Below are 20,407 nucleotides of genomic sequence, written 5' to 3'. Positions count from 1 at the left end.
GAGGGAGGGGACGATCAAAGAATCTGGAAGAATTCTCAAATTTTAGCCTAATACCTGGCAGGAAAAGTCAGGCTAATAATGTTTGGTAAAAACCACTAACATTTTATTGAGCACCTATTATGCACCAATACTTTAAAGCCACCATTTCATTTCCTCCCCATAACTCAATGAGGTAGGTACTCATATCTCTTTTAAGGAACAAATAAAGACACGGCACACTGATCAAAGGCTCTCAGGCAAGGGGGGGAGGGTAGTAGAGCTGGGGGGACGGGGGAAGGATGAACTGTTCAAATACACTGGCCCGCATGAGGCACTCCAAAACCTAGGGCCAGAGGTGAAGACTGGTGCGCAGGAAGCAGGAACCGGTCAAAATCGAATAGGCAGAGTCCACACGTGGCTTACGCAGACCCGGACTGCTGCCTGCCTGCCCTTTTGGGGATGGTGGGGTTGTGTCCCCGTCCTTGGGATCTCAGGCTAGACTCTCCTCCTCCTCGCCAATGGGGCTGGGCAGCCAGGGTGGAGCCGGTCCCCGGGGCACTGGCATAGGCACCGTGGTGAAGGGCTCGGCGACGGGTCCGGGGACCGGCAGTTCCGGACCAGGGGGGAACTCCGACTCCGGCTCCCGCAAGCCGGTGTCGAGCAGCGGGTCCCCGCAACCGCACTCCAGGGCCGCGCCGTCGGGGACGCCTGCGCACGCGCAGCTGGCGGCCGTAGACGTTTCCGACACGCAGCTGTTCTTGCGGCGCAGCAGGGACAGGCGGCGGCCCAGCAGGCCTCCGGCGGCCATGCCCGCACCGACCGGCAGGAGGCGCTGAAAAAAGTCACCATGCGCCTCGCCCAGCGGCGCGTCCACGCCATCCAGCCGCTGGAACTGCATGTCCTCTTTGGCCAGCCTGTCGAACGGCACATCAGCGTTGCGACGTCGCTCCTCTCCCGGACGGACAAAGCGGAGACGCGGGCACGCTTGCTTCTCCTGGCTCCACCCACCCCTGGGTCCCACTTATCCCCACAAGACCTTGGCTCTGCACCACAGCGCCTGGTTTTAGCCTCTGGCTTCGGCTGAGCTCAAACTTAGGTCTTAAAGCCTCAGTTGTGACGGCCGCGTCTCTGGCACTGCCTCTGTCGCCAGTCCAGTCCTCATTGACGTTAGCCGTTAGCTCGGTCCCCAATTAGTGGCCAAGTCCCAGACCTTGCCTCAATACCCTGCCTCCTGCCCCCATCCTAGTCCTCACAGACTTTAGGTCTTAGCCCCCAATCCAAACAGCCTTTAGCCCCTGTCCTGGTATCCCATAGCCCCTTGGATCAGATCCTCCCCGCAGAGCCATAAGCCCCGCCTCCAAGAGGCCCCCGACCCATCCAGCTGGCTCACGTGATATCAAAGGTGGAGCCCTGGAAGGAGGGCTGTTGCAACAGGAACGCGGTGGCTGCGGTGTAGGGGGCGCGAGCCTCGGCCGAGTCCCAGTACAAATCCTTCTCCAGCACGGCCAGGTCGTCGTACATCTCGTCCACGGCCAGCATTGACACCTGCGGGCGCCGACATGCGGGGCAGGGTGGGGCTTGGCAAAGCGCGGGCACCGCGGGGTGGACCCCTCCCGCCCCCGCCTCCAGGATGCGTTAGGACTGTGGTGACCAAAGAAAGAAGGATGGTTCCAGGTCCAGGCCGGGGTAAGTCTTGGCGAGGGTGGGGCCAAGGCTGCTTTGGGAACTCGGGATGGACGCCACCGAGTCTCACCTGGAAGTTGCGGTCGATCAGAAAGTTGGTCTCAAAGTCATCGTCGTCCTCACCGAAAGGATTGATGAGCTGCTCGGCTACCTGGAGGGGGAGGGGATAGACAGGCAGAGTCCTGAGAACCCTGCCTGTCCCACCCCGGGAGTCCCTACCTCAGCCCCCCCACCCCCACCCCACCTTGAGCCAGCCGGCATAGAAGAAGAACTGTAGCAGGGTGAAGATGGGCACGCACAGGTCCAGGTTGTGACCTTGGTAGCCCTGAGCCGGGTCCAGGAACTGGCGACCGATGAGGCAGGCCAGGAAGTAGCTGTACACAGCGATGGTCACCACCTGGGGGCAGGGTGGGTCCCCAGGTCAGCGTTCTCCAGGTCTTAGGAGGTCTTGAGAGACCAGGACTAGGGTGGGGGCATCACTGATACGGGCTCTTAGCTGGTCCTCAGTTTCCCGGTGAGACCAGTGGGTCAGGGCCTCTGATGCCAGATTTAAATGGAGGCACGGTGGGGTTACCTGGGTATAGACAAGGGGTACGCTGATCCAGTCGTAGTGAAAGAGCATCCCACACTTGCCTCGAAACACAGTCAGCTCCTGGGTGCAGACAGAAGTCATGAGAGGGCCTGAATTGTGAGCTCACACACGGGGATTAGGTGTGGGTACTTGGGATCGAGGCAAGAGATTACCTGGTGGGATGTGGGTGGGTGCTTCGGGTCTCCAGGGAGAACATTTAAATTTTTAGTTTTTTTGGGGTGAGGTTTTCTTTCTTTCAAGTTTATTTATTTTGAGAGACAGAGTGCAAGCAGGGGAAGGGCAGAGAGAGAGAGAGAGAGAGAGAGAGAGAGAGAGAGAGAGAGGGAGGGAGGGAGAGAGAGAATCCTAAGCAGGTTCCACGCTGTCAGTGCAGAGCCTGACGTGGGGCTCAGACTCACACACTGTGAGATCGTGGCCTGAGCCGAAATCATAAGTCCACAATGAACCACCTGAGCCACCCAGGCGCCCCTCCAGGGACAGGCATTTAGTGATGAGGGTACATCCTGGGTAGGGGAGTCCGCTCCCTAGAGATAAGTGTGCCCCGGGGGGGCTGCTTGGTAAGGGTGTTGGGAGTCTCCCTCATGGGAGGTGCGTGGCCGGTCGGCACCTGGCACTTTCAGGGAGGTACAACTTCCCTGGAGTTTTATTCGAATGACCTACTGGCGGGCCCACCTCCAGCAGCAGTTTAAGGGCGCTGTTGTCGCGGATGCGGCCCTCGCGCCGGGCCTGCGCAGCCAGGTTGGAGAACCAGACGCAGGGCACCCAGTACTTGTTGTAGGACGAGTTCAGGTTCTCAAACTTCTTGCGCTCCTCGCGGGTCATAAACCCTGGAGGAGTGAAGTCCGGGGTTACTCGCCCCGCCTCCCGGCCCGCCTCGCCCCGCCTCCCGCCCCGCCTCCCGCCCCGCCCCGCTCCAGGCCGGAGCCTCACCGGCCTCCACTACGTGGTCTATGGTGGGGAAGCGCTTGAAGACCGCGGTGCTGACCGAGCGCAGGATGAGCACGGCTGAGAGCCCCGCGTAGCGCATGAGCGTGCGCCGGTAGAGGCGGCCCCGCTCGTCGCGGCCGTGCACCGTGCCTGCCACCACGCACATGAGCGTGTCGGGCAGCGGCATGCATAGGTACTGGTTCCACCAGCGATGCACCACCAGCGTCACATAGAAACCTGCGGGAGAGCCGGGGATGGGGGGTTCAGTGGGAATACTGGAACCAGGTCGTGGGACGAGGGATGATAGAGCATCTGCATCAGAGACACCAGGGAGGCTGATCACCTAGACCTTGAGGGGCCGCCTGGGTTGGGAATTTGGGGGCCTGGCCCTGAGATTAAGAGAGTCTGGAGCAGGCCGGGTCACCCTGGCTACTTGACTGTTACCTGGGATATGGGATTGGGATCTCGGTATGGAGGTGGGGACACATGGCCTATGTTAGGGGCACGGAGGTTGGCACTCTGGCCACAGGGAGCCACTTGGTTGGGGACCTGAAACAGGAGGCTGGGGTCACATTAAGTTACTGACTTGTCAGAGGAATGTCCCCCAGGCTGGACTTGAGAGGATGGAGTCATATGGAGTCACTGGAGGGAGGGTCCCTGGGGCTCAGGACATGTCTTCTGCAGACACAGGTGGGAGACCCTGACCATGACCAGGGATAAGCCTATGGGTGACATGGAACTCTAATGGCTTACTGTGACCAGGTGGCATCCAAGGTCTCTGGAATTGGGGCCACACCTGGCATGAAAGATGCAGAAATGGGCGGTTGGGGGGAATAGGAAAGGGGGGGGTCTCCCAAAGGCCTGGGAACGGGTTTCTCAGTATCAGGAGAGTGGGGAACTCAGGAGCGGACGCACCCAGCACAAAAGAGACCGGGATGAGACTGGCATACTGGTCACAGTAAATGACAAGCTTCTCGAAGTAGCGCTTCTGTCCTTCGGTCAGCACGAAGCTGCGAGGGAGGGGGCATGGGGTCACAGGCGAGGCTCTCTCCAGGGACCATCCAGGGGTCCCTCCCTCGTCCCCCCACGCCAGGACCCCTCACCGATAGGCGGCACTCAGTGCCAGGTAGAGCCCGAGGAAACAGAGCAGCTCGCGCCACAGAAGTTTGTAGATGCTCCCGCGCCACAGCAGCAGCAGCTTCGAGAAGCCGCCGAATCGGGCATTGGCCACGCGGGCTGTGTACGTGACGGTCATTGCAGCGCCAGGCCGGGCACACGGGGAAAGGGGGGCGCTGGTCTGGACCCCAGCCTGTGGGCGGAGGAACGGGACCCCAGGAGGGGGCCGGGCGCCTGGGGGGTGGGGGGGAGTTGCTGCAGGCAGGGGCAGAGAGGTGCAGGCGGGCTCAGTTTGGCGTCCCCTCCTACACGCATCCCAGCCTCCTCGGTTGCGTCCCTTGCCCACGTTCCGGGCTCTTCCCAGGCCTGCTCAGTTCCGCCCTAGTCCCCAGTCCTCCCCAAGCGCCCTCTTGCAGACCCTCTTCTCGGGACCACTGGTCCCAGAGCCTTGTGTCTACTCCTCCAGGCCCTCCAGCCTCCACCCACAAGACCCTTGGGTCCCCCCATCGGCCTCTGAGCCCTCTGTGCGATCCCATCCCCCCTTATGTGAGGTCTGCCTACAGCCTTCCCGGCTCTGAGTCTCCAGCACCTCGGTTTCTAAAGTCCTAGAACTCCATCCAGCTCTTCCACAGCCCAGACGCCCTCCCTCAGGTCCCACCTCTGCCCCCCCAACACTCCTACCGGTTCCCCCCCAGCCCATCTTCCACTCCTGTTGGAAGCCCAATCCTCAAGCCTCCAGCAGGCCCCCAGGTCCTGTCCCTGGGCCCTCTGATTGGTCTCCCCCTGCACAGCTCCCCCAGCCTATCCACTCCCCCCACGTAATTGCCCTGGCTCTACCCCCTCACCCCTCTTCTGGACCCACCTTGACCTTTCATCTGTCCATGCCCCTCCAGCCTTCCGAGCCCTCAGCTCCCCCCACCCTGAGGAGTCGAATGGATTCCTGCCTGAGGACCTGTCTGTCCTTCCTCAGGGTCCTCCGCTCCCCCAGGCCTGGGCCCTTCTCACCTGGTGGCGGATGCAGGGACAAACGGGGCCAGACACAGACTGGGCGGAAGGCTTCAGCGTTAGGTGGGGCTGAGGCCAGACCCTGGGGAGAGGGGGCTGGGGAGTGGGCGTGGGCAGCCCCTCCCTGGCCCGCCCCCCCTTGGCTGCAGCCTCAGAACTTTGTTTGGAGAAGTGGAGCCAGTTTGTTACCTGGGGCGGGGGGGGGGGGGGGTACGCAATCCGCCCTGTCCTCCCTTGCTCCTCCCTGTCTCTCTCCCAGTTAGTCACTGGCAGGTCCAAGGGATCTTGGGCCTAAGCTGGGGGAGGGGGCAGGGCCTGTCTCCTTCCCAGCTCCAGAGAGACACACACACACGCTGTTCAGTGAGGCTGTGTCATCCCACAGCCACCTGTAATCACACGCCAGTCATAAAGATGCATGTAGACTCACACAAATTTAATTTCTTTTTTTTTAAAGACTTTGTTAATGTTTTACTTATTTTTGAGAGAGAGAGAGAGAGACAGTGTGAGCAGGGGAGGGTCAGAGAGAGAGGGAGACACAGAATCCGAAGACAGGCTCCAGACTATGAGCTAGCTGTCAGCATAGAGCCCGAGGGGAGCTCGAACTCATGGAACCACGAGATCACGACCTAAGCCGAAGTTGGACGCTCGACTGACAGAGCCACCCAGGCGCCCCAAATTTAGTTTCTTTTAACGCAGCCTCCCGCAAGCACAGTAACCCAGAGGGCAGTCAGTACACCTTGTCACAGACTCACAAAGTCACACAAGACACACTTAGCTCCACCTACGCCCCACATTCAAATATAGGCATCTGGCCACTAACCCACCAGAATCGCAGCTCTCCAGTATCCATATGGTTCTCCAGCCACTCAGGACCACATGCATGGGGACCAGGACCCTGCATTCTCTCCTCCTCACACTATGTAACAGACACATGCAAGGTCACACAGCCGCTAAGCAGACACCCCCACAATCCCTTCACAAACACGCAAGCACACACAGTCACCCAAGTGGTAGCACACATTCATTCCCAGTCTCTCCTGTGCAAAGACGGCCCCGTGTTCACACACCAGATGCAGGAACGTCTGCCCTCAACCCAGCGGGACGTGGTCCTGGGTCAGAACAGGGTCCTAAACATACTCATACAACAGGGACCCCCTCCCCAGCAGTCCCACGGACCCTTCTAGCCGGCTGAGGTCAGGCCCATAGCCCCCCATGAAATTCGTCTGCATTTGCACCTCCATACATAGGATGCTCTCCCCCCAGTGCTCCCTCGCTGTAGTGTGCAGGGATGCACACCTGTCCACACATCTCGGGTCTCAGATACTCAGTGCTGCCACGAACACACAAGCTTAGGGACACAAACCCTTGTCCCTGAATCTTGCACAGATGCAGACGGATGTCCCGCCTCCACAGACACATCTACAAAGGGGGTACTCCCTGCCTGACACAAATAGCCCCCCTCATCCCCAACATCAAACTTGTAGCCCAGCGTGGAAGGGTTACAACCCCGAGAGGGGCACCCTTGAAGCCCCTCGGATTCGCCATTGTGTCCTAGGAGCTCGGATGGCCCGTTGCAGCCCCGCCCTGAAGGCTCGCCAGCCAGGACGCTGTGTTCCCAGCCTGGCAGATGTCTGCCCTGCCCGGGGTAATTAGGAACTGGCCTGGGCTGGCCACCCTCAGACCCAAGCCTCCGCCATCCAGCTGCCGGACAGCCTGTAAAAGGGGGCGAGGGAGTGGTGCTGCCAGCATCTGGGCCTGGTCAAGGCACAGGCTTCAAGTTGACGGTCTCGGTCGGTTCCTCACCAGAGGCCCCCCGCGTCCTAGGATGCATCCTCACCTGCACTACAGCTAGCCCCCACCCTGCGCTCCTCCCACCTCCCCCAACTCACACGTGTCCCCACACACTTCTGACTGCCGGACCCCTGCTGGGGCCGGGGCAGGTTGCCCAGGCTAGTTCACATGCTGAATGATTGAAGAATAACAAACACTGCCTGGCGGCTACGTGCCTGGTGCTGTGGTGGAGGCCTTAGTTCATCTCGTGGAGGCCTTACAAGCAGGCAGAGGAAATCCGTGCTTTTGTTATTTCTGCATCTGGATAGGGACGTTGAGGCTCAGATGACACAGGCTTGTTTGTGGCACAGCTTGTACTTGAACCCAGGCAGTGGGACTTGGAGCCTGGGGTCTCCGTCGCAGGCTGCACCACCGTGGTTGTTGACAAGGGCCACCTGAACCTGTCCACACTTGCCTGCACACACCCAGTAGAATAGTGTGTGTGGAGGGGGGACACGTCTAGGCTTGTGACTGGGCTCCCCTTACACAAACACCGGGGCTCACCCAGGCTCTGGGTGTGCACGGTCTGAACACCACTCCCTGACTCACGCGTGTTCTCAGGCACCCCCCTTTCCGTCCCCTCTAGCCAGCTCTGGCTTGGAACTTGCAGATAAATGGTCAGCAGTGTGCGCAGCCTTGGCTCTAAGTGGGGACGACACTGGCTGTCCAGGCAGCAGCCGAGGGAGCAGGAAAGGACGTAAGGGAGCCCACTGAGTGCTTTCCAAGCGGGTGTGCAAACCCTTCCAGGGCCCCGTGAATTTTTGCCAGGACTCCGAACTGCCACTTTATGTCTCCATTTTAGGGACGAGGAGCTCCAACTGCAGGAAGCACGTCACCTATCACGGACAGTGACCGCTCTCTGAGCCAGACAGACTTCAGGGGCTCACTTGGCCCGAGTCCTCTGCCATCCCGCCTCCTAATTAGCCCCCCTGTCGCAGCCCTGTGCTGGGAAGGGCTAATGCCCTCAGTGGCAGAGTGAGCAGGAATTGGGGGGTGGAGACTGTTAATCCTCAGTCTGGCAGGCCCGGCCTCTGCCCAGGGCGCCCACTAATTCCCAAACCAAACAGCAGGCAGTGCCGGGCCTGTGCCAGCCTAATCCGCTCCCCACCAGCCTGGGGCTGGCCAAGGGGCCTCCCCGTTCCCACGCTCTGAACCTCAAAGGAAGTGGGCAGATGCTCCTCTTCTTCTATTCCAGGTTTTACAGCCCCAGCAGGGACACCACTGTCCATACAGTTTTCCAACTCTATGTCCTTTTCCCAGGACACCCCCTTACTGAAGATACCCTCCTTGCAAAATTGCCATACTAGACATACATCACTGTTAGGTCTCTGTTGTGACTGGGTTCCTCTAGACGTGTCATTTTTGTGCAGTGTACAACCTGTGCAACCGCACATAAAGGTATTGACCCCCAGTACTTCTACATCAACATCCACAGTGGTTTAGGATCATTTTATTGAGGGGCAAGAGGCAGGGAGAGGTGGGGGGCAGCTACAGCTCCCCCAGCCCCACCAGGGGGAACACACCTCCTCCCCGCCTCCCACCCCCCAAGTGACTCCCCCAACACAAGGGGGGGGGACTTTGTGCAAACTCTGCCCTGGGAGGGGGGGTGGAGGGTGGGTGTGAAATGGCAGCGACTGGGGCTGGTAGCAGTGCTATTGGGCACTGGGGGGCTTGTAGGGCTCCAAGAGGAGGGCAGAGAAGGTGTTGACCTTGTCGGCCCCCCGCACCTCATGGGGCAGCAGCGGCAGCTTCACAATGTGAAAGTCTTCATACAGGTCCTCCATCTGCGGCCAGGGCACAGGGCAGATGGTGGCGGTCAGAGGGAAGTGGCGGACTTGGGGAGAATGTGGGGCAGGGGCTTCACAGGGTGACGGTTGGGAGTGAGACCAGTGAGGTCAGACATCATGGACTGGATCCCCCCCCACCCCTGGGGTCAGAGGTACCCAGGTCAGGCCAGCTATAGTCCTCGAGAGTCAGAACGAGGGCGCAGAACAGGAGGCTGGGGCAGAGGATCAGAAGATGGGATGGAGCGAAAGGTCAGGGGAAACAGTAAAAATCCGTGGTGCCTTGGTTGGGCTGGGCCAGGCCCCAACTTCCAGGGTCACAGGTGTGAGGGCCAGGCAGGCTTTTGGGCATGCGCACCTGGTCCAGGTACTTGGCCTGAATCTTGTGGCGGGCCTCACACATCTTGCAGGGCTTCTCGGGGTCAGGGAAGACAAGCTGGTTGACGATGATGTTGTGGGTGTCGATCTTGCACTTGGCCAGCTCCTGAATCAGCCGCTCCGTCTCGTACAGGGACAGAAACTCGGCGATGCACACGCAGATGAAGGTGGTCTGCTCCTGCAGGGTGTGAGAGGGGACAGCGAGGGGCAAGTTCGCGCCCTGTCCCCACCCCGAGCCTCTTGCCGCCAGCCCAGACCGTGACTCACAGGGTCCTTGAACTGCTCGCTGACGGAGCGGATGACAGGCAGCGTCTCCTCCAGCTTGGAGGCCAGCTGGTCCGCGTTCATGTCCCCCAGACCCAGCATGTTGCACATCTGTGGGGAAGATGCAGGAGGCCCACAGCTTAGCTGGGGTGCATCTGGCACCAGGGCTGGGGACTCAAAAAAAAAAAAAAAAAACCACCCAGGAGCATCTGGGTGGCTCAGTCAGTTGAGCGTCTGGCTTCAGCTCAGGTCATGATCTTAGAGTTTGTGGGTTCAAGCCCTACATCGGGCTCTGCACTGACAGCTCAGAGCTTGGAGCCTGTCTTTGGATTCTGTGTCTCCCTCTCTCTCTCTGCCCCTCCCCTGCTCACGATGTCTCTCTCTCTCTTTCAAAAATAATAAAACATTTAAAAAACAAAAACAAAAAAACACCCAGGGAACGACACTTCTGGTGCCTCCCGGCATTAAAGGGCCTTGAGCAGACCACAGGGGTCAAGCCAGCTCTGCCATTTCTGGGGAACCGTGGCCAGGGGGCCTGACTTTCCGCAACCTCCGTTTCCCCATGTGCAGACCTTCCCTCCAACAGCTGTTGTACTGAGGCGCGGGTCTTTGTAGGGGACCAGGGAGAGGGGGCTGGTGGCGGCCTGCCTAAGTGTGGAGGCCCTGGGCTAGTCATGCTAACAACCCTCACGGCACTTGAAAGGCCTCCATTTGACACACAAGGAAGGTGAGGCCCAGAGAAGACCTGACATGCTTGGAGTCACACAGCGGTATCACATTTGAGCGTGGGCCGCCTGGCCCCGGGCTGCATGCTGTCCGGAGCACTCAGCCGGTGGAGCAAGAACGGGTCCCATGGAGTAGGGGACAGGCCCCCACCCCACTGCGGTACAGACCCACCCCCTCCACCTGGAAGTGCGGACTGAGAGGCTGTAGGTGGGAAGGGCCTTGGTCACGGCCCCGTGCACACTCTGACCCTGAGGGGTGGCCCGGACACCCTGGGGCCCTGCCTGCCTGTGAGATGAAGGGACTGATCTGGTTCTTGATCTGCATGAGGCGGCCCAGGCCCCGCTCCACGATGGTGGGGAAGTTGAGCAGCCTCAGCGTGTGGCCTGTGGGCGCCGTGTCGAACACCACCACCGAGAAGTTCATGCCCTTCACCAGCCTGTGGGGGGAGAGGAGGGTCAGGCCTGTTTGCGCCCCCCACCCCCCGCCCCTGGCCGCCCCTGCTGGCCTGACCTCATGACCTCCGCATAGCTCATGGCCTCGTCGATGCCGGGGAAGGCGCTCATGGCCTCCTGCATCATCTTCTTGCCCATGCTCAGCATGTTGTCTTCCTCGAAGAATTCGTCAGGCAGTTCGGCCACACCGAGGCTGGGGTCAATCTCCTGAGGGTCGAGGGGTCAAGGTTCAGGCGCTGCCGCCAAGCCTTCCCACCCAGGCGCCGGGCCACGGAGGGCCCCGAACACTTCCCTTCGTCAGGTCACGGCTGGGGACACCCCCGAGGTGCCACGCCACCCCCCCCCCGGCACTGCGGGTCTCTCGTGGCCACACAAACAGTCAACCCATTTCACCGGCGTGTGGAAAACTACAAACTGTGATCACCCCCTGTCCCCCGCCAGGGCCTCTGGGCTGGTTGTTCCCCCCACGGGGGCCCCGCTCTCTTCCAGATCATTCCTCCAACACAAGTCCTCCCTGAGCATCCTGTCCAACAACGTGGCCTCAGCTCCCCCAGCCCTGCGTTCATTCCCCTCCACACCCAGCCCCTCTGGCTGCGGCTCACTCAGCACGTCCACCACCCATCTCCCCCAACCAGCACTGCCAAGTGTCTCGGCATCTGTCCCGGCATCTGTGTGGCACACAGTAGGGCCTTACCATGTATGTGGAATCCACGAAGGGATGACTGTCCCCAGGGTCTCCCCTCTGCCCTGGACTCAGGGCCCCTCTCTCCACCCACCTCCCATGTCACCATTTAGTGACCTCAGGCGTCCCAAGGTGAAATCCCCGACTCGCTGACCTCAGAGGTCATTTCCAGGCAGGGAGCTGGCCCACCCATCGCCCCCTACAGACACACCCTTGCTAGGAACTGGCCACCTCTAAGCTCCCACACCTGACTCTCTGGCCTGGGCCACTCTGTCCGCACACCCCTGCGCCCTCGTTCACTGTCGTGGCTAGCGCCCTCATCCAGCCCCTCCCCCCCAGGGTGCCTCTGCAAATACTCCCCTTTCCCTCTGTCGTTGGCAGTGTCCCCACTCTGGTTATTCCCGGCTCTCTGATGCGGCCGCACACAGGGGCACCCCAGGGAAACAAACGACGACTTGCCCCCCACCTTGGTCCCCCTTCGTGCACATGCATCTCCAAGAGACACTTAAGCCAGACAAGCACGCAGGAGTTTCTGTCTCCTCAAACCTCCTCTGTCCCATTCACCCCGCCCCCCACCTCTCTGCCGAGACCAGTGCTGCGCCTGATTAGAAAAAGCAGCTCAGTGGGTTGAGCATCTGACTTCGGCTCAGGTCATGATCTCAGAGTTCATGGGTTTGAACCCCACGTCGGGCTCTGCTCACAACTAGCTCAGAGCTTGGAGGCCGTCTTCGGATTCTATGTCTCCCTCTCTCTCTGTCCCTCCCCTGCTCAAGCTGTTCCCTTCTCTCTCAAAAATAAATAAAACATTTAAAAAAAAAAACGAAAAAAGAAAAAGCAGCTCAGTTGGTTAGGCGGCCGACTTTGGCTCAAGTCATGATCTTGTGGTTCTTGCGTTCAAGCCCCGTGTTGGGCTCTGTGCTAACAGCTCAGAGCCTGGAGCCTGCTTCGGATTCTGTGCCTCCCTCTCTCTCTGCCCCTCCCCAACTTGTGTTCTGTCTCTTCCTCAAAAAAATGAATAAACATAAAAAAAATTAAAAGAACAAAACAAAACACAAAAACAAAAGAAAAAGAAGCCACTGGCTGCCAACACCCTCCTCCCTCCCCAGGAGCCCTATGCCCCCACGCCTTGCCTCCAAGTCCTGGGTCTGTGAGCCCAATGGCTGAATGGAGCTCACAGCCACCCCCCAGCCTGAGGACTGTCCTCTGCCAACAAACATGCTTGCTCCCTCCCTGTTAGAGGGTTTGCATCAGCAAACAGACATGCTCTAGCACCTCCTTTCTAAAAGAAGTAAAAAAAAAAAAAAAAAGCCACCTGAACACCCCTCGCCCTGTCTTCCTCTGGCAATGGCCCCGTTTCTCAGCCCCCATCCTGGCTGATCATTGTCCCCACCTGGTCGGCTCAGCCACTCTGGGCAGGCTTTTGCCTCTACTCCTAGACTGGTCTCTCTAAAACTCTGATACGCCTGCTAGAGTCCACAACTTCTTCCTGCCAAGGTCCCTTGTCCTCCTGGACCCCGGAGCTCACAATCCCTGGCCTTCCACCCACTTCACTCATGGTTCCTTCCTGGCCTCCCTCACTGGTCCCCCTCTCTCCCTCCCTAAATGCCCCTGGACGCTAAGTGCCGACATGACCTCAATTTGTTTCTAGGCTTCTATGTTCTTTCATTCTCCTCGACTCACATTGCTTTAAATACTATCCTTGAGGGGCGCCTGGGTGGCTCAGTCGGTGGAGCATCCGACTTTGGCTCAGGTCATGATCTCGCTGTTTGTGAGTTCAAGCCCAGCGTCGGGCTCTGTGCTGGCAGCTCGGAGCCTGCAGCCTGCTTCCGATTCTGTGTCTGCCTCTCTGTCTCTGCCCCTCCCCTGCTCACACTCTATCTGTCTCTCTCTCTCTCTCAAAAATAAATAAACATAAAACTTAAATAAAAACAAACACAAATAAATAACATCCTTGGGATAGTGACTCCCAAATGCACACCAACCTCTTCCAAGCTCACATAACTCATATAACGAAGCCACCGCCCTGACGTCTCCACTTGGATGTCCCGGATGCCTTGGATTCACTGTGGCCAAAATGGAATTCCTGACTTGTCCTTTCGAAACCTGCTTCTCTCCTGGCCGCTGCCCTCCCGGCTTAGTTAATTAAGTGCATTAAGAGATGTACTTAAATCGCTTCTTTCCCTGCACCCACTACTACCAAGCACCTGAATCACTTTACTTCCAAAATACATTTCACATGTGACCAATATTCTGCCCCCACCTGAGTTTAGGCTGCCATCCTCTTGCCTCGATCACTGGCCCACTCTCCTTGTTAGCGTCCTTGCTTCCATGCCTGACTTACAATCCATTCTCGGCACGGCAGCCACAGGGAGCTTTTTGAAAATGAATTTTGGGGCGCCTGGGTGGCTCAGTTGCTTAAGCGTCCGGCTTCGGCTCAGGTCATGATCTCATGGTTTGTGGGTTCAGGCCCCGCGTCAGGCTCTGTGCTGACAACTCAGAGCCTGGAACCTGCTTCAGATTCTGTGTCGCCCTCTCTCTCTCTGCCCCTTCCCCATGCATGCTCTGTCTCTCGCTCTCTCTCAAAAATGAATAAACATTAAAAAAAATTAAAGAAAAGAAAAATAAATTTGGCCACGACATTGCCCTGCTTAAAAACGAACAGCTTTCTATTAACCTTGGAATCAAACATAACCGCCCAGTGGCTGGTGAGGTCCAGTGGCTGGTGAGGTCCTATACTCCGTGTCTGTGATTGACCTATCTGACATCTCTTCCCCTCCCCTTGTTCTCTAAACGCCCATCACCCTGGCCTCCCTTCTGCTCTGCAAACATTCCCCACTCATTCTTCTGTGGGTACGTTAAGGGGTGATATTGGAGACATGATACAGAATGGGCAGGACATGGTAGCTGATGGTGGGTGTTCACAGAGAGGGGCTGAAGGGCCTTTGCCAGGGTGGGGAGCTGAGCCCGGCTCCACTCACCATGGCGAAGAGGTTGTCATAGCCTTTGACCTTGGTAGGCACCTTGGAGAACTTCTGGTCAAATGCATCGGAGATGTTGTGGGCTGGGTCGGTGGAGATGATCAGAACACTCTCCCTCCCCTTGGATAGCTGGACGGCTAAGCTGCAGCTGGGCGAGGGAAAGGTCAAAAGGCAGGGAGGGAGGGGTCAGGCTCTGCTCCCTAGTCTGCAAAGGGCAGGGGACCCTGATCGGCAGGGGCCTTGAGAGGGGAATACGGGTAACTGCGGAATCAAGCCTTAATTCCTGTAGAGGGACCATCTCAAGCTTCACACACTGACCCCTCCGGACGGCTTCAGCGGTGAGGTTCACCTGTCCGGGTGGGTCCGGCCTGATGCCTGCTTCTTCTTTGTTGGTACAGAGTGGCACGGTCCAGCTGGTCCAGGTTGACCTTGTGCCCCCTCCCTCAACACTAAGCTAAGGGGTGCCCTCCATTACCCGCTAAACTCAGGATGGTTCGGTCCACTTGTTCAGGATAACTTGCCCCACGGACCCATCCCCCTCCTCCCAGCTGCGGGAGGATAGTCTAATCACGTGACCCCTCCCGCCTACCACCTCTACCCCTACGTGGTAACGGAATGGCAAGGTTCACCGGACTAGGCTAGTCGGCCCCGGTGTCCCTCCACCTACTCTGAGCTCACGACACCTAAGTAGTCTCCTGGCTCGCGTGCGCTGGGTTCAGTGTGATTCTGCCCTTGAGCCCCAACGGGGAGGGTCCAACTCAGGGGAGGTTCCGGGCCTGCGTTCGGCAGTATCTTCAATTTGCCCCAGGCAACTTCTGGAGTACAATCCGGAACCCGGCGGCCCAGCCCCCTTGCCCGGCTTGGAGTGGAAGAGCCAGTCCCGACCCTCCCCTTCGCCCAGTGGTACATCCCACCCGCCTTCTCTACCCCCGCCGCAGGTTCCTTACCTGCAGGTGGTCTTGCCAACGCCACCCTTGCCCCCGACGAAGATCCACTTAAGGCTGCGCTGTTCGATGATGTTGCTAAGCGTGGGCTCCAGCGGCTCCACATCAGGCGCATCCTCGAACTCCTCTGCCTCAACCCCCCACCCGGCCACCCCTGCCGCCATCTTGGAACGGGATCACGTGATCAAGCGGAGCGCACCATGAAAAGTACCTGCAGGGGAAATTCCCTAGCACAAACGCATCACATCTAGGAGCCTGGATTAATTTCCTCATAGCCTGACTTTTAGAAGATAATAGAAGCTATATTTCCAATGTCTTCCGCTTCTCGGGTTCACTTTGCCGCCCTCTTGTCTATGTTTCTTCAAAGACTCCCCCTGCCGAATTGACATGTTGGTACTTTCCAGACCACTCCCCTTCACTGATTGGACCCCAGGGCTCTCAGCTCTCCTTTCATTGGTTACACTTTTTTTCTCATTTTCACCAATCATTTTCCCTACCCGGTAGCCGCCAACCTCTCCTTAGCAACCAGCCAAACACCCAGTCCAGGCCCTCTCCAAGAAGTTAGAGCTGAGGTCCTCCCTGGCCTGACTCCATAGGTTCAACTTCCTGTCGATCATTTTCCCTAGTCTCCAAATTGGGTCCCAACATCGCCTCAGGTTCGTCTGCTCTGTTATCCAATTGCCTGTGAGCCGTCTGGCTCTTGACGCAAGCCAATCACAGACGAACCGATTACTTGGCTTAAGACAAGTCCCTGGACTGCAAATGGGTTAGAGGGAGAAATCCAGTTGTGGGCAGGGTAGGGTCCGCAGGTCTTTGTCCAGTGCGCCGAGCCCCCGTGCTGGCCAGACCAGGCCAGGGACCAGACCTGCAACTGCATTCTTTGTCGCAGAAAGGACCCTATTCCCAAAAACCTTCTTGCACTTTGCTTCCTGTTGGAAGGGGAGACTCTCGAATTCCTTGTTTGAACCTCTGTCCTGGGCAGGAATACAAGCAGGGTGCCAGGCCCTTGAACACTCTTAACCTTAGATAGACTACAGCCCCAAATACCCGCAGCTTCATCTGAGTACTCCAGCCCCCAAAGTACAGCCTTATTCTCAGATGGGGACCCCAGCTCCACGGAGCCAGCTGTGTTCTCATTCCCAAATGAGAACTGCATCCCAGAGGCAGGTACCCAACCCAAAGACATCTCCATTTCTAGTCGGGGGTGGGGGTCAGGCTAGATATGTCCCCTAGGCTGAGTTAGGGACCTCGGTTCCGAGGTGTCAGTTGGGGACACAGTCTCCGATTGGGTCCTTTTCCTCAGAGAAAGTATCCTTGGTGCCAGAAGGGGATCTAGGTCCCGGAAAGTGAATGTGCCCCAGTTTCAACCGGGAACTTCACTCTGAAGAGTCAGCTACAGCCCCAGACTCAGACAATGGCTCCATTCCCCGGGAGACTATTCATAAGGCCTGCCCAAACCTAGCGGGATTATAAAAATCCGCGTGGCTGGGCGGGCTCGTGGCGTCTGGTTTTACCCCTTGTTCGCCCCGCCCCACGTACTCCGCCCCCACTGCGGACGCTGGAGGACCAGACCGCTCTTCCCGGCATGCATTGCCTGGGACGGGGCAAGTCGGGCGCCAAGCGCCGGGCCGGAGCCGCCTTCCCGGAGTCCTTTGCGCGGCACCTGGCGACAAAATGGCTGCCCGAGGGAGACGGGCGGAGCCTCCGGGCCGGGAGGCGCCGGGCCCCGCGGGCGGCGGCGGCGTCGGGAGCCGATGGGCTGAGTCTGGGCCTGGGACGTCGCCCGAGAGCGGGGACGAGGAAGCGTCGGGCGCGGGTTCTAGCCCGGTGTCGGGCGGTGTGAACTTGTTCGCCAACGACGGCAGCTTCCTGGAGCTGTTCAAGCGGAAGATGGAGGAGGAGCAGCGGCAGCGGCAGGAGGAGCCGCCCCCGGGCCCTCCGCGACCCGATCAGCCTGCCGCCGCCGCCGCCGCCGGGGGCCCTGGGGATCTGAAGAGGAAGGGCGGCCCGGGCCCTACGCTCAGCTTCGTAAGGAGCCTCGGGGGTGGGGGCGGGCGCCAGGGCCTGCCTTGGCAGAGGGAATCGGGGCCCGAGAAGGGGGATCGGGGTCCGGATCCACCCTCCGGCCCAGATGAGGGGGCTGTCCGGGTCACCCGCTGAGGATTTGGAACCTGGATTCTCGACGAGAGGTCTGGGAGCGGGGGGTGGGAACTCCCGGAACCCGCTCGCGGGGGCCGGGGAGCCAGGGAATTGCATTCGAAACACCGCTCCGTGGAGGGGAAAATCAGGATACCGGCATTCATATTTGAGTGGTACTTGAACTTGGATAATGAGACCATCTTCTACCATGGGGAAGGGGGGCAAATTCAAATCTAGCATCTGAGCTGTGTGGACTCAGAGCGGTAACTGTGTGACCTTAGGAAATTTGCTCTATTTCCCTGAGTTTCGTTTGCCCAGTGTCCGTTTATTGAGCACCTTACTTTATGCTGAGCATTGTGCTGGGTGCTGGATGTGCCGTGTTCAAGATGACAAGATCCTTGCTTTCTGGAGTATATGGGCTGGCCTATCCTTAAATTTCCTAGTTGCAAAAATTGATATGATTGCATTTTCTAACGGTGGTGAGGGTTCAGTGAGGCCATCCCGGAGGTTAGTGCCGGGTTTGTCTAATAGGAAGGGCTAAACCACCAGGGATTCTCAGTTGGGAATGAACACCCCACCCCACTGCATCCCCCACCTCCACAGTTTGGCAGTCTGGAGAAATTTTGGGTTGTCAGAACTGGGGGAGGGGTGCTGTTGACATCTATGAGTAGAGGCTAGAGATGTGTTCAAATCCTACAAGCACAGGATAGCCCCCCATCTCCCACCCAGGCAAAAATGATCCTGCTCAAAATGTCACTAGTGTGAGGTTGAGAAACTCTAGGCTAAATAAATGGCGACTATATTGATGGTCAACTCTGGGCTTGCTTTGTTTCTCATACTGAGATCGAGTCCCTGGGGACTCCTCCCTGGGGACTCCTCCCTGGCTCATTGGTAGAACAGGCGACTCTTGATCTCAGGGTCTAGAGTTCAAGCCCAACCTTGGGCATAGAGCCTGCTTTAAAAAAAAAAAATTCTATTGATAAGTTTCTTTAATAATAACAACAAAAAGAAGAATGAAAACCAAATAGCTAATTCACAGCCTACATATTCATTTGTTCAGAGAGGAGGTCCCTCTGCTGTGGAGAAAAGTGTTGGCTTCAGAGTAACAGACTGGAGGTTGAGTATTGGATCTAGCGGTGTGATTTTGGGAAAGTGATCTAACCTCTCCAAGCCTCAGTTTCTTCATTTGTTAAAAGGGCCTGGGAATAGCCCCAGCAGCACAGGATGCCTGGTTGAGGGATAGAGATGGGATGACATGTGTGAACCTTTGGCAGCACGTGGGCACAGAAAGTGGTCTCAGTAGGAGGAGCAGGTGGAGGACCAGGATGAGATCTAGAGCGAGGCTTCTGTTGGAGGGGACGTGTTAAGACCTAGGTTCCTGGGTCGGTGTAAGAACGAGAGATGGAGGCTGAGTACCCCTTTGTGAGTGACAGTAGAGGTGGTTGGCACGGCTTTTCCCATTTCTTCACCCAGGGGCACTCTTAAAGGGGCCAGGTTAGGTGCCGGAGAGACAGTGTCCCTTGGTGGTTAAGGATGTGTGGCTTGGATCCATCTAACCCTGAATCCGGTTCCATTGTTTGTTGCCAGCACGACCAAGGGTAGGGCCCTCTCCTTAAAGATATTTCCTCATGTGTAACACTGGGATGGTTGTAACCTTCACCTTAGGGCAGCCGTGGAAGTGAAGGACGGTATCTCCTAAGTACTTGGCACAGGGCCTAGCATACAGTGAGTGCTCAGTAAAGGGAGCTGGGCTGACCAGGTGGTCCCTGCTAGGGGAGGGGGAGGCTTCGGGATGGAGAGTGAGGACAGCCTGTCCCCACGGATGTGGGGGTTCTTCTCGCTTTCAGGGAGGGCAGCCCAGGGGCCCAGGACTGCCAGGGCATCATGGGCCCAGGGCAGGCGCTAAGAGTCGCGTGTGCTCCTCTCTGATTGCTGCGCAGGTCAGCCGGCTGGCGGAGCTGGGCGCGGCGTCGGGACGGGCCACCGGGCCGGGCTAGGAAGGTGTAGTGGGCCTCAGCGCCGCCAAGGGCGGGCCCGACTCCTGTAACCGTTGCAGTCTTCTGTCCCTTCACCCAGGTGGGCAAGCGCAGAGGCGGGAACAAACTAGCCCTCAAGACGGGAATAGTAGCCAAGAAGCAGAAGACGGAGGATGAGGTGAGTGGGCTGGCTGCAGTGGGGAGGAGGGCGGGGGGCACTCATTGTGCCTTTCCCTTCCAGCCTCAGGGCTTAGCTGCTGACCCCTCTCCCTCCCTGTCTAGCACCCCAGGGCCTTGGTGGGTGCAGGAGGAGGGCTTTCAGCAGGATCCCCAGATAACTTGAGGCTGCACCCAGGACCTTAAGGGTGACTTGGAGGCGGGTGGGGCCTGACCCCAGTTCCTGGCCTCCTCGGCATCTCCTTGCAACCCCTGTGTGCCCCCCACCCGCAGGTATTAACAAGTAAAGGTGATGCGTGGGCCAAGTACATGGCGGAGGTGAAAAAGTACAAAGCCCATCAGTGCGGTGATGATGATAAAACTCGGCCCCTGGTGAAATGACCCCCTCCCCCCGCCTGCCTACGGCCTGGGACTCTCTGCGATGTACATAACTATTTAATGCAGCGGCAGCGGCGGCAGCCTTTCCCTCCCCAAGGACTTCTACACAGAAGGAAATCGAGATGCTTCCCGCAGCCGCGGACGATTCTCCAGGACTCTTTTTTACCTTGAGCACTTGCCTCCTGAGACTTCATAGAACAGTGGTTTACTGTCCCCTCTCCTCCTACCTCCTCGCTCTCTCTGGCTCTTTCTGTCTTCCTCCCCACCCCCACCCCACCCCCTTAGCCATCACTTCTGGGAAGTAAAGAACTTGACTTAGTGCCGGAGCTGTGTGCTTGGTTTGCTTTCTTTGTTCTCTCCACCCTAAGCACCTCCCCAACCCCCCCCCCCCCCCCCC

The 20,407-nt window shown here is 58.3% G+C and overlaps 3 protein-coding genes across 4 annotated transcripts; 1 reads left to right on the top strand and 2 right to left on the bottom strand.

Annotated features, from left to right (window-relative positions):
* Nucleotides 1-101: 101 nt before the first annotated feature.
* BEST2 (bestrophin 2) lies at nt 102-4,436 on the bottom strand. The gene is made up of 9 exons (XM_029917800.1): nt 4,285-4,436; nt 4,097-4,191; nt 3,185-3,418; nt 2,927-3,081; nt 2,237-2,314; nt 1,907-2,059; nt 1,733-1,813; nt 1,370-1,524; nt 102-893 (listed from the first exon to the last, which is right to left on the bottom strand). The coding sequence occupies exons 1-9, from the start codon at nt 4,434-4,436 to the stop codon at nt 470-472; spliced, it is 1,527 nt and encodes a 508-aa protein (XP_029773660.1). The 3' UTR covers nt 102-469.
* A 4,129-nt stretch (nt 4,437-8,565) lies between these two features.
* On the bottom strand, nt 8,566-15,523 carry GET3 (guided entry of tail-anchored proteins factor 3, ATPase). Its single transcript, XM_029918719.1, has 7 exons — nt 15,344-15,523; nt 14,397-14,544; nt 10,795-10,943; nt 10,570-10,720; nt 9,562-9,669; nt 9,275-9,472; nt 8,566-8,916 (listed from the first exon to the last, which is right to left on the bottom strand). The coding sequence occupies exons 1-7, from the start codon at nt 15,502-15,504 to the stop codon at nt 8,785-8,787; spliced, it is 1,047 nt and encodes a 348-aa protein (XP_029774579.1). The 5' UTR covers nt 15,505-15,523; the 3' UTR covers nt 8,566-8,784.
* Nucleotides 15,524-16,919: 1,396 nt separating this feature from the next.
* TRIR (telomerase RNA component interacting RNase) lies at nt 16,920-20,336 on the top strand. 2 transcript variants are annotated; one of them, XM_029916868.1, is made up of 3 exons: nt 16,937-17,368; nt 19,556-19,633; nt 19,906-20,336. In XM_029916868.1, exons 1-3 carry the CDS (start codon nt 17,015-17,017, stop codon nt 20,011-20,013), a joined length of 540 nt encoding a protein of 179 aa, XP_029772728.1. In that variant the 5' UTR covers nt 16,937-17,014; the 3' UTR covers nt 20,014-20,336. The 2 variants fall into 2 exon arrangements, with proteins under 2 accessions (XP_029772729.1, XP_029772728.1); XM_029916869.1 differs by lacking the exon at nt 19,906-20,336 and having other exon boundaries at nt 16,920-17,345; nt 19,556-19,632.
* The last annotated feature ends 71 nt before the right edge of the window (nt 20,337-20,407 follow it).

This window comes from Suricata suricatta, chromosome 12, assembly GCF_006229205.1.
Source record: "Suricata suricatta isolate VVHF042 chromosome 12, meerkat_22Aug2017_6uvM2_HiC, whole genome shotgun sequence".
Lineage (NCBI taxonomy): Eukaryota > Metazoa > Chordata > Mammalia > Carnivora > Herpestidae > Suricata > Suricata suricatta.
The sequence above is the reverse complement of the archived record's forward strand: the minus strand, read 5'-3'. Positions and strand labels throughout refer to the sequence as shown.